The sequence below is a fragment of the Ostrea edulis genome, chromosome 9, assembly GCF_947568905.1.
Source record: "Ostrea edulis chromosome 9, xbOstEdul1.1, whole genome shotgun sequence".
NCBI lineage: Eukaryota > Metazoa > Mollusca > Bivalvia > Ostreida > Ostreidae > Ostrea > Ostrea edulis.
The window spans coordinates 40,786,831-40,800,623 of NC_079172.1; the positions used below are offsets into that span (position 1 = coordinate 40,786,831).

Consider the following 13,793-nt stretch of genomic DNA (forward strand, 5'->3'; position numbering starts at 1 on the left):
ATTTATATTTGTTATCCAAGTCTTAAGAACTCTTCTCAGTGCAGCATTAAGGGTAAAAATCAACTCTTACGTAATGGTAGCAACAAGAGGCCAAGGGGTGTCAACTCTCCTGAGTCACTCTGATTATGTGTACTCGTTATCCGAGATACTAATAACGTAAAACTTTATTATAGACCCCCTTTCTTGTAGTCCCGCCCTGGTCCCGTGGGTCGTGATTATAACAAAATTGATTAATGTAATAAATTGTAGATTAGAGGTTCTTCCTTGCGGAAGATTTTAAAAGATTACTATTAAGTATATTCTTATTCAAAATTACTCCGTGGGCATCCGGGTTAGAATAGGTCCTCAGTATCCCTATTGCTTGTCGTAAGAGGCGACTAAATGGGGCGGTCCTTCGGATGAGACCGCGAAAACCGATGCACCGTGTCCCAGCAGGTGTGGCACGATAACGATCCCTCCCTGTTCAAAGACCGTAAGCGCCTAGCATAGGCCTAAATTTCGCAACCCTTCACTTGCAATGGTAACGTCTCCATGTGAGTGAAAAATACTGGAGTGAAAAATACTGGAGTGGAACGCTAAACAACCTATTGAAAATTTGGAAATTTCAATGGTGGCTCCGTCATGAATGTCATGGTTAGAATAAACTTAAAAAATATTCAATGGCAGCGTTCGTGCAATGCTTGGTTTATTTGGTTAAAGAGTTCTTATGAAGAAGAGATTTTGCTATTTTTGTTTAATTATCTGGCAGTGACATGGCCCATCGTTTGAACAAACTGATTCTTCATCAACAGAAGATACTATGTGGCAAGTATGGTTTTTAAATTGACCCAATAGTTCTGGAGTAGTAACAAAAATGTGAAAAGTAAACAGACCACGGAGGACATTTGCATTGATTGAAGATGAATGGACCCTTGTTACATGGATAAGTCCGACTTGTTAAGACCGCAAAAAACCGAGGTCCCGTGTCACAGCAGGCGTGGCACGATGAAGATCCCTCCCTGTTCAAAGGCCATAAACGCCGAGCATAGGCCTACAATTGGCAGCCATTCACCGGCAGTGGTCTCCATATGAGTGAAATATTCTCGAGTGGGACGTTACACAATATACATCCACATCCGACTTGTTGTGGTGACGAATGTCGATCCTGTAGGAGCCCCAATGAACCATACTTGGTTAACAGAACTGGTATTGTGGGACAAACCCAACATCTGGTTACTGATTATTTGATTAGGGCTTTCAGCTCAGGTGAACTAAATGAAGAACATAAAAATCTAGATAGCAACCCATGAACCACAACGCTTACCCGAGATAACTTTGGATCTATGTAAACATACTGAATCTTAAAAGTCTACCATTGATAGAGATCATGGGATTTACTGTACACGGGAATTTGTTTAGTTTTCGATAGATGGACGAATATGAAAATAAACAACACTACACGAAGATTGTCATTATTGATACAGTGTATTGGTTTTGTAAACTCCCTCATTGTGAAGATCTATCCCAAACATGTACCCAAATCGAAGAGTCCATTAATAAGGAGGAATAATACACCAGATAAATCTAGTAGAGAATATGTAAAATAACACTGAAATGAAAAACTTCAATCTTATTGAGTGAAAAAATGCAATTCTAGTAGTAAGAATACGGAAATAAAAACCTTCAAACCCCTAGTCTCGATCACCCACACGTTTGTGGGGAGTATACATAAACATCTGGATGATCGAGACTATCAAACCCCTGTCAGACCCAAACCCATGATAACCCTCTGTGCTATCCGGGTTGGAAACAATAGTTAAAAGGACAGGGAATAGAAGAGTGCAGTTGGGTGAAAAAAATCAAGTTGGATTGTTTCAAAACATGTTCCCTAACGAATAAAGAAATATTAAAGTATTTCAACGAGGTGAAGATAACAAACAGTGACCAATCTCATAACTCTTACAATGAATACAAAATAGAGAGTTGGTCAAACACGGACCCCTTGATATACCAGAGGTGGGATCCGGTACCTAGGAGGAGTAAGCATCCCCATGTCAACCGGTCAAAGGACAAAATACACTGTATGTACAAACATGTTGGGTGAAAGTAAATATTAACTTGTTTTTGGAATGTGAAGGAAATCTTGTTTTACATCTATATCTCACGCTGGTTGTGAAGAATTGACTCGTAAGTCTTACCAGCTTGTTTAACCTCAATTACAAATATATCTGAATCCAAACGATATCTGTGCTCTAAATATATACACTGTACATGTATACACATACTAGTACACAATCAAACCTCAGTTAAATTCTAAATGTGTAATGATGATGGTACGTAATTGCCAATTAACAAACGTCTCTAAAGCCGCCCTTCCCTGATGCCAGTGCTTTTACTAATGAGCAATACTATAGTCAGACCTGATTAGCTTTTCTCATCAGTCCAGTCCTGTTTGCTGTAGATCGCTGCCAGCAAACGATTTGGATTCTCCTCATCAAATTAGGGTGTATATAATCCGGAATTACATATCCCTCCATTGTCTAGCTTAATCTCTTACAAGCATAATTTCTACATTAGCATTCTCGCCTACTCATAAACATTGTAATTCTGAAGACACGGGCAAATTCCTAGGAAGGGCCGAACCTTCATTATCACATAAATGAGAAAATATAAAATATCGACCACTTTTAAGGAATTTGCAAAACTTTACGTAAATCATAATATTATGCTAAGTATTAAATTGCCACGTTTACTTATGAATATCAAAATGTAAATAAAGATGTAGTATCGCACCATGATGGTTTATTAAAAAAAATGATATTAGAAAATAAGATTTGGGAATGTATTTTTAAAACCCTTTAATTGCAGAATTTGATAGATCCGGTGTAAGGGATATTTCGAATTAACGAAGATACGTCGATTCAGTATGTTGAATGTTCATGTGATGTTTAAAAGGGACTGATTCACGATTTTCCCCAAATTGTTTTTCACTTTCAATGATCAAAAGCTACTGTCTAATGTGTTTAAAAGATATCACATGAAAATTAAGGTTATACATTATCACAGAAGCTCATTTTAGAGAGGTAAACAAAAGATTGCGGTATGTTATTGTTTACGAAGTATTCAAGAGAAATGGATATCGATCTAAGTTTATTATATCTTTCAGATTTTAAGCATTCTTTGGTTAAAATGTGTCATCTGAAAGTTAAAATTTGCAACTATGCAAAATTAAGATGCTTTATATAACAAATTAATATTTCACCCGTTTGTTTGTTTACATGAAAAGACTCGAGTCTTTGTTTACACAACACAGATTTAAGGCTAAAATATTGCTTTTATTCTTACATTCAGAAGGTCAAAATTTTGGCTTTCAGCATTAAATGAGTTACATTTTTAATGTTTAACATAAAAAATGCTAAATATTTTTATCAAAAATCGTGAACCAGTCCCTTTAAAAGGAAAAAAAAAAACCCACTGTATTTGTTTTTATGCTTATGTAAATGGAAAGAAATTATAAATTTCCTTGAAACTATTGAATTTTAATATCTTATCATAGCAATCCCCCCCCCCCCCCCCCCCCCCCCATTATCATGTGGAATATCAGAATGCGAATGTGACGTAATTGTCCTTAACTGATTTCATTTATTTATTATGGAAATAAACACATGGACTAAATATTTGTGTGTTTAATTTTACTTTTATAAAAATGAAGAAAAAAAAAGATAAATAAATAAAATGAATAAACGACAAATCAGTGAATGCCAAAATTAATTTTATTCCGGTATGTGTTTCTTCTTATGAAATACGTATTATCTGATAGAGGCAGTCAGATTATAAAATATCACTTTATAATGCTGTAAATATTACTTTATAATACTATAAATATCATTTTACAATGCTATAAATATCATTTTATAATACTATAAATATCAGTACAAATATTATTTTATAATGCTATAGATATCAGCTATAAATATCATTTTATAATACTATAAATATATAATTTTATGATGCTTTAAATATAATCTTATAATGCTATAAATATCATTTTATAATGCTATCAGCTATATATATATCGTTTTATAATGCTATAGATATCAGCTATATATATATAGTTTTATAATGCTATAAATATCATTTTATAATATCAGCTATATATATCGTTTTATAATGCTATAGATATCAGCTATACATATCGTTTTGTAATGCTATAACTATAAGCTATAAATATCATTTTATAATGCTATAAATTATATCACATTATAATTCAGTAAATATATTCATTAGAATGAAGTTATAATCGACAGATGTCATTGAGACCTGTCACCGTTTTTCATGAATGCAGTGAATGTAATATGCGTATTATCTGTATTCGAGATCGACTCCAACATTATTTTTTTTTCTTTGCGATACTTGCCCTCTTGACAACCCCAAAGCACTCATTCTGTGTGTTATTTTGATACCCGTCTGATTCCCTGATACATCGCCATCGATTCTTCATACTGTCGAATGTTCGGGGTTTTGACCGAAGACATATTGTACTGCTTAGTCCAAATACAACACCACAGACATGTCTGATTCCTGATCTAAACATCTTGGGCTCATATCATGTACATTCAATCATATCATAATACATCCTTTAAATCATTACGAGAAAAGACATAAATTGGTGTAGAATATGCCTTTTCTTAGATGAAAAAGAATTTCTCTTAAAATCAGAAAAAGTCAGTGTGTAATAAGGCAGCAATTTTAGAATTATCAACTTTTCTTTAAATCTTAACCATCGTTAGTCAGTCATTGCTTTATTTTGATTAAAATCAATTTTGGGAATTTGTTTACAAGCGGTAAAACAATTTTACCTTAAAATTCATTAATCGAAGTAAACCTTTGTGTAAGAATTTAAAAAGCGTTTTACAAGAATTTTGAAAGTTCGGCATTGACAGATGTGTTAGCGAGCAGCGACACCTATGGGTAAAGAATGGAAACAACACACGTGGTTCATATTGCCCCCCCCCCCCCCTCTTCCTGGCAAAACGTCATTAACGCACATGTACATGTATTTACACATAATACCGTGTATGTATGTACCTACAACAGGGAGTGTGATATGTATAAAACAACAATAATTCATAACATTATTAAGTCAACAAGTTAAACATCTTGTGTTTGATTTATTATTTTGACTTGGTGATCGCAGCATTCCAATCCTAAATAGGGCGGACTTCTAGCAGTTTATTTCTAAACTAAATACTTGTATCTTAATATTTAGATTAATAATTAGATGACCTTTTAATTCCAATCAAGCATAAATTGTCTGTTAGTCGTTTAGATATTTGATATATTTATTATGAAGTAAATCTGTTAATTCCTTACTATGGATCGTAAACTTCACCTTAGTTTTCATTGGTTCTGTTTCAATCTTTCTTTTCGGGTTCAACACAAATCCGCAGGTACGAACTTCCACATAAATTTTACCCCAAATGAAGCAAACCTTTCACATACATGTACATCGGACTCGTTCGTTTTTATATTTGATGTGATACATAAATGTATATTATACCAGGTGTAGAACTAAATTCAAATTGAATTATCTTTAAAATATCTAGTTCGAATAAAAGCAAGATCGATTTAAAAAGGCTATGTTTGGGGACAATTGTTGAAAAAATTATCTTTTACAATGTTGTTTTCGGGGGGTGGGGGGTGGGGGTTATTCATTGGATATAAAATTTGAAAGGTCTTTTCCAGTATGTTTATTTTATTTTATTTTTCTTTATATAATTTGTGAAACAACAAACTGTCACAATTGGAAGGGGGGGGGGGCAAAAAATGACAAAGCCGAGAAAAACAATGGTACCCACAGGGCGCTTGCTTATTGATTGATTTTCCGCCACACTCAAAAATGTTTCAGTTATCTGGTGGCGCCCAGTTTTTATTGGTGGAAGAGAGAACCCAGATACACTGTACCTGGGAAGACACCACCGACCTTCCGAAAGTAAACTGGGAAATTTCTCACTTACCGGCGCGAGTGGGATTCGAACCCGCGCCGATATAGGTGAGAGGTCGAGTGATTTTGAGCCCGATGCTCTTTTTTTCTCTCTCACCACTTGGCCAAGGAGGCCCCTGGCGCTTGCATAATATTTTTCATGGTAAAATAGTGTTAAAATAAACATGCATTAGTATGGAGTATATGGAACGGTGGATTCTGTGGATAACTTCCCGTTCTCTCTGTAATTTCTGCTTCCCTTGTTCATAATAAGCCTTTTAATTTTACGAAATACTGACCTCATATCATTATTGCATACAATATTTTCCGTTCCGCGTTTTAGCAACACCCCTAAATTTGAAGCTCTTCTCAGGTCTTGGTGACGTCTCCATATGAGTGATAAATTCTAAAGAAGGACGTTAAACGAGAAACAATCAATCAATCGATCAATGGTAGATGTATCTCATGGACTATTTACTCAGTTACCAGATTTGACCTTGACAAATAATCTGAGTGCAAGGTAGCAACACACCGTCTGGTCATAAATGATCTCATGTCTTCCCATTACTTAAGTGTAGCCTGGACATTCATCAGTGTTCATTGTAATATATTTCCACTATCTTTTCAAAGATTAAAGCAACCTGTTTCAGAGGGTCGTTCTGAATTTGTGGGTGATGGTCAGAAGTCGTTCTGAATCTGTGGGTGATGGTCAGAGGTCGTTCTGAATCTGTGGGTGATGGTCAGAGGTCGTTCTGAATCTGTGGGTGATGGTCAGAGGTCGTTCTGAATCTGTGGGTGATGGTCAGAGGTCGTTCTGAATCTGTGGGTGATGGTCTTTTCGGTAATTCCATTGGGAAATGTTTATAATATTCTAGTTGAAAAGATATCATTACAAGTTCGCGCATGTTGAGCTTGGCAATAATGATTAGTATTCCAGGCAAGGTAGCTATATAGTATACTTCAGTATGATGTGTGTAAATCAATGTCAATACAAAGATTTTAAAAAAACCAACAACATGTGCCCCTTTTAGGGATGAGGAAATAGACTCTACAGCACGCCATTCCTTTCCATAATTAAGCGTTCTCTTTTATTTCCTCCTGGTCTAAGATTTCAAACATTTCCTTGGGCGTTGAACTTCTTATTACGATGATAGATTTACCCACCTTTTCTATATTCACCCACCTTTTCTATGTATTCACAAGTAACCACGTGCTTCTGTACAATCAATACACGGGGCAATTTTACGTAACATTTGTTAGTCATCAGGTTTTGATTTAACAATACACTTGAATGTTCGTTATCAAAATCACTAATTGCATTTGTAATCAATCCACTAAAACAGAAGACCCTAATTAGTGTGACTGCCCGCTGTCTGTCATCGTTTTGTAATTGGTTGAACATCATATGAAAGATTTTTTTATTTACAATATCTGACATTGCTTTTTTGATAACTAGACTGTTCACTGACAGGAGACACATCGCTTTACCCGCACTGAGCTCTCCCGATTATAATGTATGGTTTCCTATAAACCACACTGACTGCGGGATTAATACACAATGCATCATGCAAAAAAAAATGAACATAAAAAATGCTTTCTTAAAGTAAACAATCATCCTAACGCAGAGCCCCAGACACCATTAACAACGCGAGGGTGGGGATGTTTAACAACGCGAGGGTGGGGATGTTTAACAACACGAGGGTGGGGATATTTAGGGGTAAAGAAAGCGCATTTACATTTAATAAAGGAATGACACCTCTACCGATTCGTTGTTGAACTGATTTTAAGAAAAGAAAAATTTAATTAAAGGCTAGGAACATTTTACAGGATTCTAGGTGGAGTGTGTGCACTTTTACTTTCCTGTTTACCACTAGATAAAGTGATGTATCAGCAGGTTAGTACAAAGCCATTGAAACGATCGACGGCGGATGCGATACTTTGTCTAAACCTCGAGGAACCGGCAGAAACAATACCGCTCTAAATTGCCAATGATTCCAACGAAGAATTCCACATACATAACACGGTGTTTTAGAATAATTTATGGGGTTTCTGTAACGGATAAGAAAACAAAATATTGTTGATACCATTAGCACTCCAACCATAAGGATCTGTGTCGCAGTTAATTTTCTTTGGTGTTCATCATTGCACTTAAGACTGATTCCTTCGAGAATCTATTTGTACATGTACCATGCGCTTCTTTTTTTTCGACAAGGGGTAGAGAACCAGCACAAGTTGCCTTGTCCCCATCAGAGGTCGTTGACCTCCATATGCTTTGATAAAAAGTTCGAGCACGACCATTTATTTCCGGTTGGAGATTGATTTCCGTACAGTGTCGACACCCGTTCTTGAAATTACATTGAACTTGATGGGATATCAAGAAACCATTATAATCTGCAATGAATTCACTCAGCATCACGATGGTGTTCTCTTGCACTTTGTATACAAGAACTAGACCTTTACTCGATCAAAAGATTTTGTTGGGTTTAATTTTGATATGGTCATTTTTTTTTCAGTGTTAAACCACACACCCATCCATCATGTAATTTAAAATGTTTGTTGTTGTTCTGATCAACTATCACGAAATTGACAAGTCCATTATACCACCAAGTATAAAGGGAGATTCAAAACCATTTATCACTATCACGATTTATAGTGATAAATAATTTCTACTCTCAGTAAATGATTCATCATTTCGAAGTGATGATAAATCCAGTTCGCGCTTTAAAGTTTGTCATGTAACACCGCGTAGTAGAGTAGCGATTGACACCCGGAAGTTGTCACTGCCATCTGTTACAGTAATCAACATCCGGGTACTATTCCTACATGACCAAGGCGACCGATTTGCTATACTAAGAACGAGAACAAAATTGACTAGTCGATCTGATTTTAAGTTTATATCAATAGTCCATATCGAATTTACAAAAACGACTCCAAATACCGCATTCAGAATACGGTTCTACCCCGAATCCAAGAGAATAGAGTAAATATATGCTTATACATAGTCTTAAAAATGTGAATATTCAGGACATTCCTAGATGTAAAAGTATATGAGAATGTAATTGAAGTTTGTCTTAAATGTGGTGCATATTACAAATGAAAGAAGTAAATGAATATCAAGCATTAGGGAAATTGTACCAATAACCTGATTAACTTGGTTAACGAGCAATGGAAACAAAGATCTCCGGTACGAATTGTATTTATACCAAAAAAAATCGAGAATAAAAACACAAGGTCTCGTGTTTTTTATCTCTGTAATATCTCTTGTCATTGTTAAACTTGACACCGGAGTGTCATAACTCCATGTATATTGATTTTATATTGGATAGTATACCTGATAGACATGTGCCCATCGTAAACCCTCGGTAGTATACCTGATAGACATGTGCTCATCGTAAACCCTCGGTAGTATACGTGATAGACATGTGACCATCGTAAACCTTCATGTAAAAAAAATAATAAATGGGGGAAATATCATGTTCTTTTCTAGTACTGGCTCTTGGTGACTTCTGCATGTGGGCATATCCACGAGGACTTGTTCACTCGTCACAAGAGGGATAAGCATTACATAATCCTTACGCTACTTCATGGGCATTTTTTGAAACTGAATGGTCATCGTGATATACAGTGAAACTTCTCTAAACCGGCCGGCTCTCAGACTGAAAAAAAACGGCCGGTTTAGAGGGATGGCCGGTATACCGAGAATTTAGCAATTATAGACGTTTTATCTCAATATTCACAAAGTAGGTACTGTTCACTTTCATCTGGTGATCTATGATCAATTATCGGTGGAGATTAAATTAGTCCGCTTGTACCTAAAGGTAATTATGAATTACAAGAAATATTCTCGCTGAAATCATCTAATTTTCAACTGAAAATCTATAACAGGATACATAACGAAAACACAGAGGCCTATTATTGGAATTCCTCTTACCTATAAAAACTCTGTTTACATTCATCGCTTATGTCATTAACAATTTTGTTTTGACGTTTTTAAAAAGTACAGTAGTAAAAATTAAATTGTAATTTGAATATTTCTTTGGAATTTTAAGTCTATGGAAACCAAGAAAATTAATCTATCTTTTAATAATTATCATTAACAGTCATGGGTTTGTTCTTTATTAACTACCGCTTATATCCATACGGTAATGTAATGTAACAATATGGCGTCTGATACTGTATTCATTCGATATGTTCCCAACTGTTTTTTACATTTTGTACAGAATTTGGAAGGGTCTCTTGGATTAGCTAAGTGTCAATTAACACCCTTGACAGCACAGGTAAACATTAGAAAATAAAGAGGCCGCTAGTGTTTTTCACACCTCCGGTCGATAATTTCCCACCTGACCGGTCGGTCAGTCAATTTGCACACCTAGACGATCTTGATCTTCCTCTGGCCAAACCTTTCTTGTCTTCAAAAAGTGGCCGGTATGTTAAGGGTAAATTACACATGCTTGTTAACAAATGTACTTTAAAAAGTGGCCGATGTCCGGTTTTCAGGGGTGGCCGGTTTTGTAAGACTTTCTTTGTAAGGAAATGTTAAGATTTCTGCCGGGACTTCGAAAATCGGCCGATATTCAAGGAGAACCGGTTTTCTGAGGGGCCGGTTTGGAGAAGTTTCACTGTACATGTAGGCATGTGTAGTGAAGATAACAAACAGCGATCAATCTCATAACTCCTATAAGCAATACAAAATAGATAGTTTAGCAAACACGGACTCCTGGATATAACAGACTGAGAGGTGGGATCAGGTGCCTAGGAGGAGTAAGCATCCCCTGTTTAATTATATACATGTACATTCATGATGTATGTAAATATCAAGTCAAAGAATTTAGAAAGGGGTTTTGTGGTAGAAGATTCATGTTAATCACAAAAGCTATACAGATCTAGAATATTTTACCATTTTTTGATTGTCAATATTTATACCCCAGACAAGAATTCTAATTTATAATACAAATGCATGTAGAAGAGGCTTAGAACTAATTTTGATGTAAAGTCATAAATTCAGTTGCTATCTTTTCCAAATCAGAACACGGAATCATTCTTAAACACGCCTCCATCAATTTGTTCGAAGTTGTGTATAGAATTTAGGTTTCTGGTCATCAAAAAAATTAAAAAGGTTAATCCAACTTTTAATGCTCCAACTGAAATTCTGAGGCAAGAAAAAAATTCAGATTCAGACCTCTTCATCTGCAGTAAGTATGATACAAAGGGAGCACACACTGATGTTCAATTACAATCTACCCGTGATACAATGTAACCAAATATTCATAACTAAACGATACTCGTGTAAAATGAGATGTAATCAATATCATGGCAAGGCTAGGAAAGACAGGTATCACTGTACGTACGATTTTTACTGAAAAGTAAAAAACAAAAACAACAAACAAAAAAAACCCGCCGAATAATCGAAAGATTGAGATGAAAACAGCCTTCGGGTTACTGGCGTGTACAGCTGCCAACATTGGCAGCATAGCCAATTCCACATCGCCACGGCCACTCTGCATTCTCAGCATAAGTCTTAGAACAGTTTGAATGTTAATTTCAGAAGCATTGCCTGTGGGTGATTTACAATTTCCATAGCACAATATGTCTAACACAGCCACATCGATCGAAAACGAGAGGATGGATTTTGTTTAACCGATCGGACATAATGTGCATGTCCTCATCCATGGCTGCATGGCGACTTCCTGTGTAGGTTTTAAAGACTTTGAATTGTACTTGTCATCACCGTATCTTGTGTTGTTCTTCACTTGTGTTTTCCTTTCATTTATCCCGTGAGGATCCGGGTTAGAATAGGTCCTCAGTATCTCTTCCTTGTTGGAAAGGTCGACTAAATGGGGGTGGTCTTTCGGATGAGACCGCAAAAACGGAAGCCCTGTGTCACAGCAGGTGTGGCACGTTAAAGATCTCTCCGTGTTCAAAGGCCGTAAGCCAGTCCACTCATCCCGTGGGGATCCGGGTTAGAATAGGTCCTCGGTACCCGACAAGCACCGCTCTTCACAGCAGACAATAAAGATCCCTCCCTGCTCAATGGTCATAAGCGCTCAGCATAGACCTAAATTATGCAGCCCTTCACCGGCAACGATAACGTCTCCATGAGTAAAAAAAAATCTCTAGTGGGACCTTAAGCAATGTACAACCAATCTTTTAATCATTTAAGCCTAAATCAAAGGTACAGAACATATTGAATATCACATTTTGGACCCAGGATGACAAAGCGCAAACTTCAAAGATATAGAAATAATTTCACTTCGTCGGATTTGTTTGTTGTTGTTGTTTTTAAAGTTTTTTTTTTTACAGATTAGATCTGATGGTTAATGCCCGATTTGTTCCAATGAAAATAGATTTCAAAATTATTATTCGCAGATATTAAATTCGACATTTAATTTTATTGGGTGACTGAAGTGTCACATCCCTTGCATAACATGCTCGGTTGCACTGTACTTAGCACAGGTACAGTTAAACCAAAATGTCCAGATACCATGATCGTTATCAGTGACCAAAAATTATCCATCAAAACAAAATAATGGGCTGGTAACCCTTTCTTTTTGGATCCGCGCCTGATTCTTACCTTGTTCCGGCACGCAGCTGTTTCGGTGTTTGGACCGATCTCTTCGTAGACTCATCCTGGTCTTGTGTCGATCATGACTGGAGAGCGATTCCGCCGGTACCGTCTGCTGAAAAAATAACAGCCGAACAACCAAATCAACAAACGTCAAATCTAATTAAAAACAACGTAATTTCAATAGAAGCTGTATAGAAAATGTGCTTAAGTGATTCACAATGCTCATTCGCACTTCAAGATGAACGGAAAATATTTAAACTAGGTTAAAAAAAAGCGCACTTGTTAATTTTAACTGTCTGACTTTTGATATGCTATTTTCAAGTTCACAAAGGAAATTACAAATGACGTAATACAGGGTGTTTCGGAAATTGTAATTTCCAAATGCTTTAACGATACAAAAACTGAATAAATAAAAAAGAAATAATTGTTCGTCATCCGTTGGCCTTCAAATGGAGCTCTTCTTACACGCGGTCTCATTAAGAAATCGTTCTAGATACATTCTGGGATGGATAAAAATAGAATCTATATCAAAAACCTGCTTAATCATGATATAGATTTATTGACAAGGGGCTTGAATTAAAGTTGATTAAGCGGGGGTGTCTCCTATTTCACTATAATGGCAAAATGGGCACCTATCTTCGGCACGGCTATTTCAAATTTGAATTCATTACCTTAATTTCTGAATCCCTCAAATTAGCCGGCTCAATCGATTATAGTTATACTTTTTCAATATTCCTTTTCCTTCAAGAATAACAATCCAGACTCTATAATTGTGTTTTGCAAAATGGAACTAAGAACATCTGTGATTTATCACGATGTTCCGATTTGTCTTTATTATGACGCATTATTCCGCAGAATAGAACTTCATGTTTATAGAAATAATCACAAATCGTCACCGAGATTTTGACGAATACGTGGCGAGTTTTCATCCAATCCATGCCATTTGTTCAAGTCTAATACGTCAATTGATTTTTCGGCGACATGTTCATTGATGAAGAGGAACGTTTTTATTTAATAAGCATCTTAAATTCTTAATGCATCGCTTCTCGTGATGGTAAAAAAAAACAATACTCATCATTCTCCTATGATATGTTGCTAAATTTAGTCGGCGATGTAATTTTTTAATGTCCTTCCAATGTGTTAAACTCGTTTAAAATAATATACAAAATGAAATACAGATTAGGAAAAGTACAAGCAAAAAAAAAAAAAACAAAACAAAACAAAACAAAACAAAACAAAAAAAAAATGAAAAAAAAAAAAAAAATA

At 35.8% G+C, this 13,793-nt stretch overlaps 1 protein-coding gene across 1 annotated transcript in view; it reads right to left on the reverse strand.

Annotated features, from left to right (window-relative positions):
- Positions 1–13,793, reverse strand: part of LOC125660373 (uncharacterized) — a 250,437-nt gene that overhangs the window by 106,281 nt on the left and 130,363 nt on the right. The window contains exon 5 of the mRNA XM_056149213.1: positions 12,534–12,639. Coding sequence (XP_056005188.1) covers positions 12,534–12,639 — 106 coding nt within the window. The remainder of the gene's footprint in view (positions 1–12,533; positions 12,640–13,793) is intronic.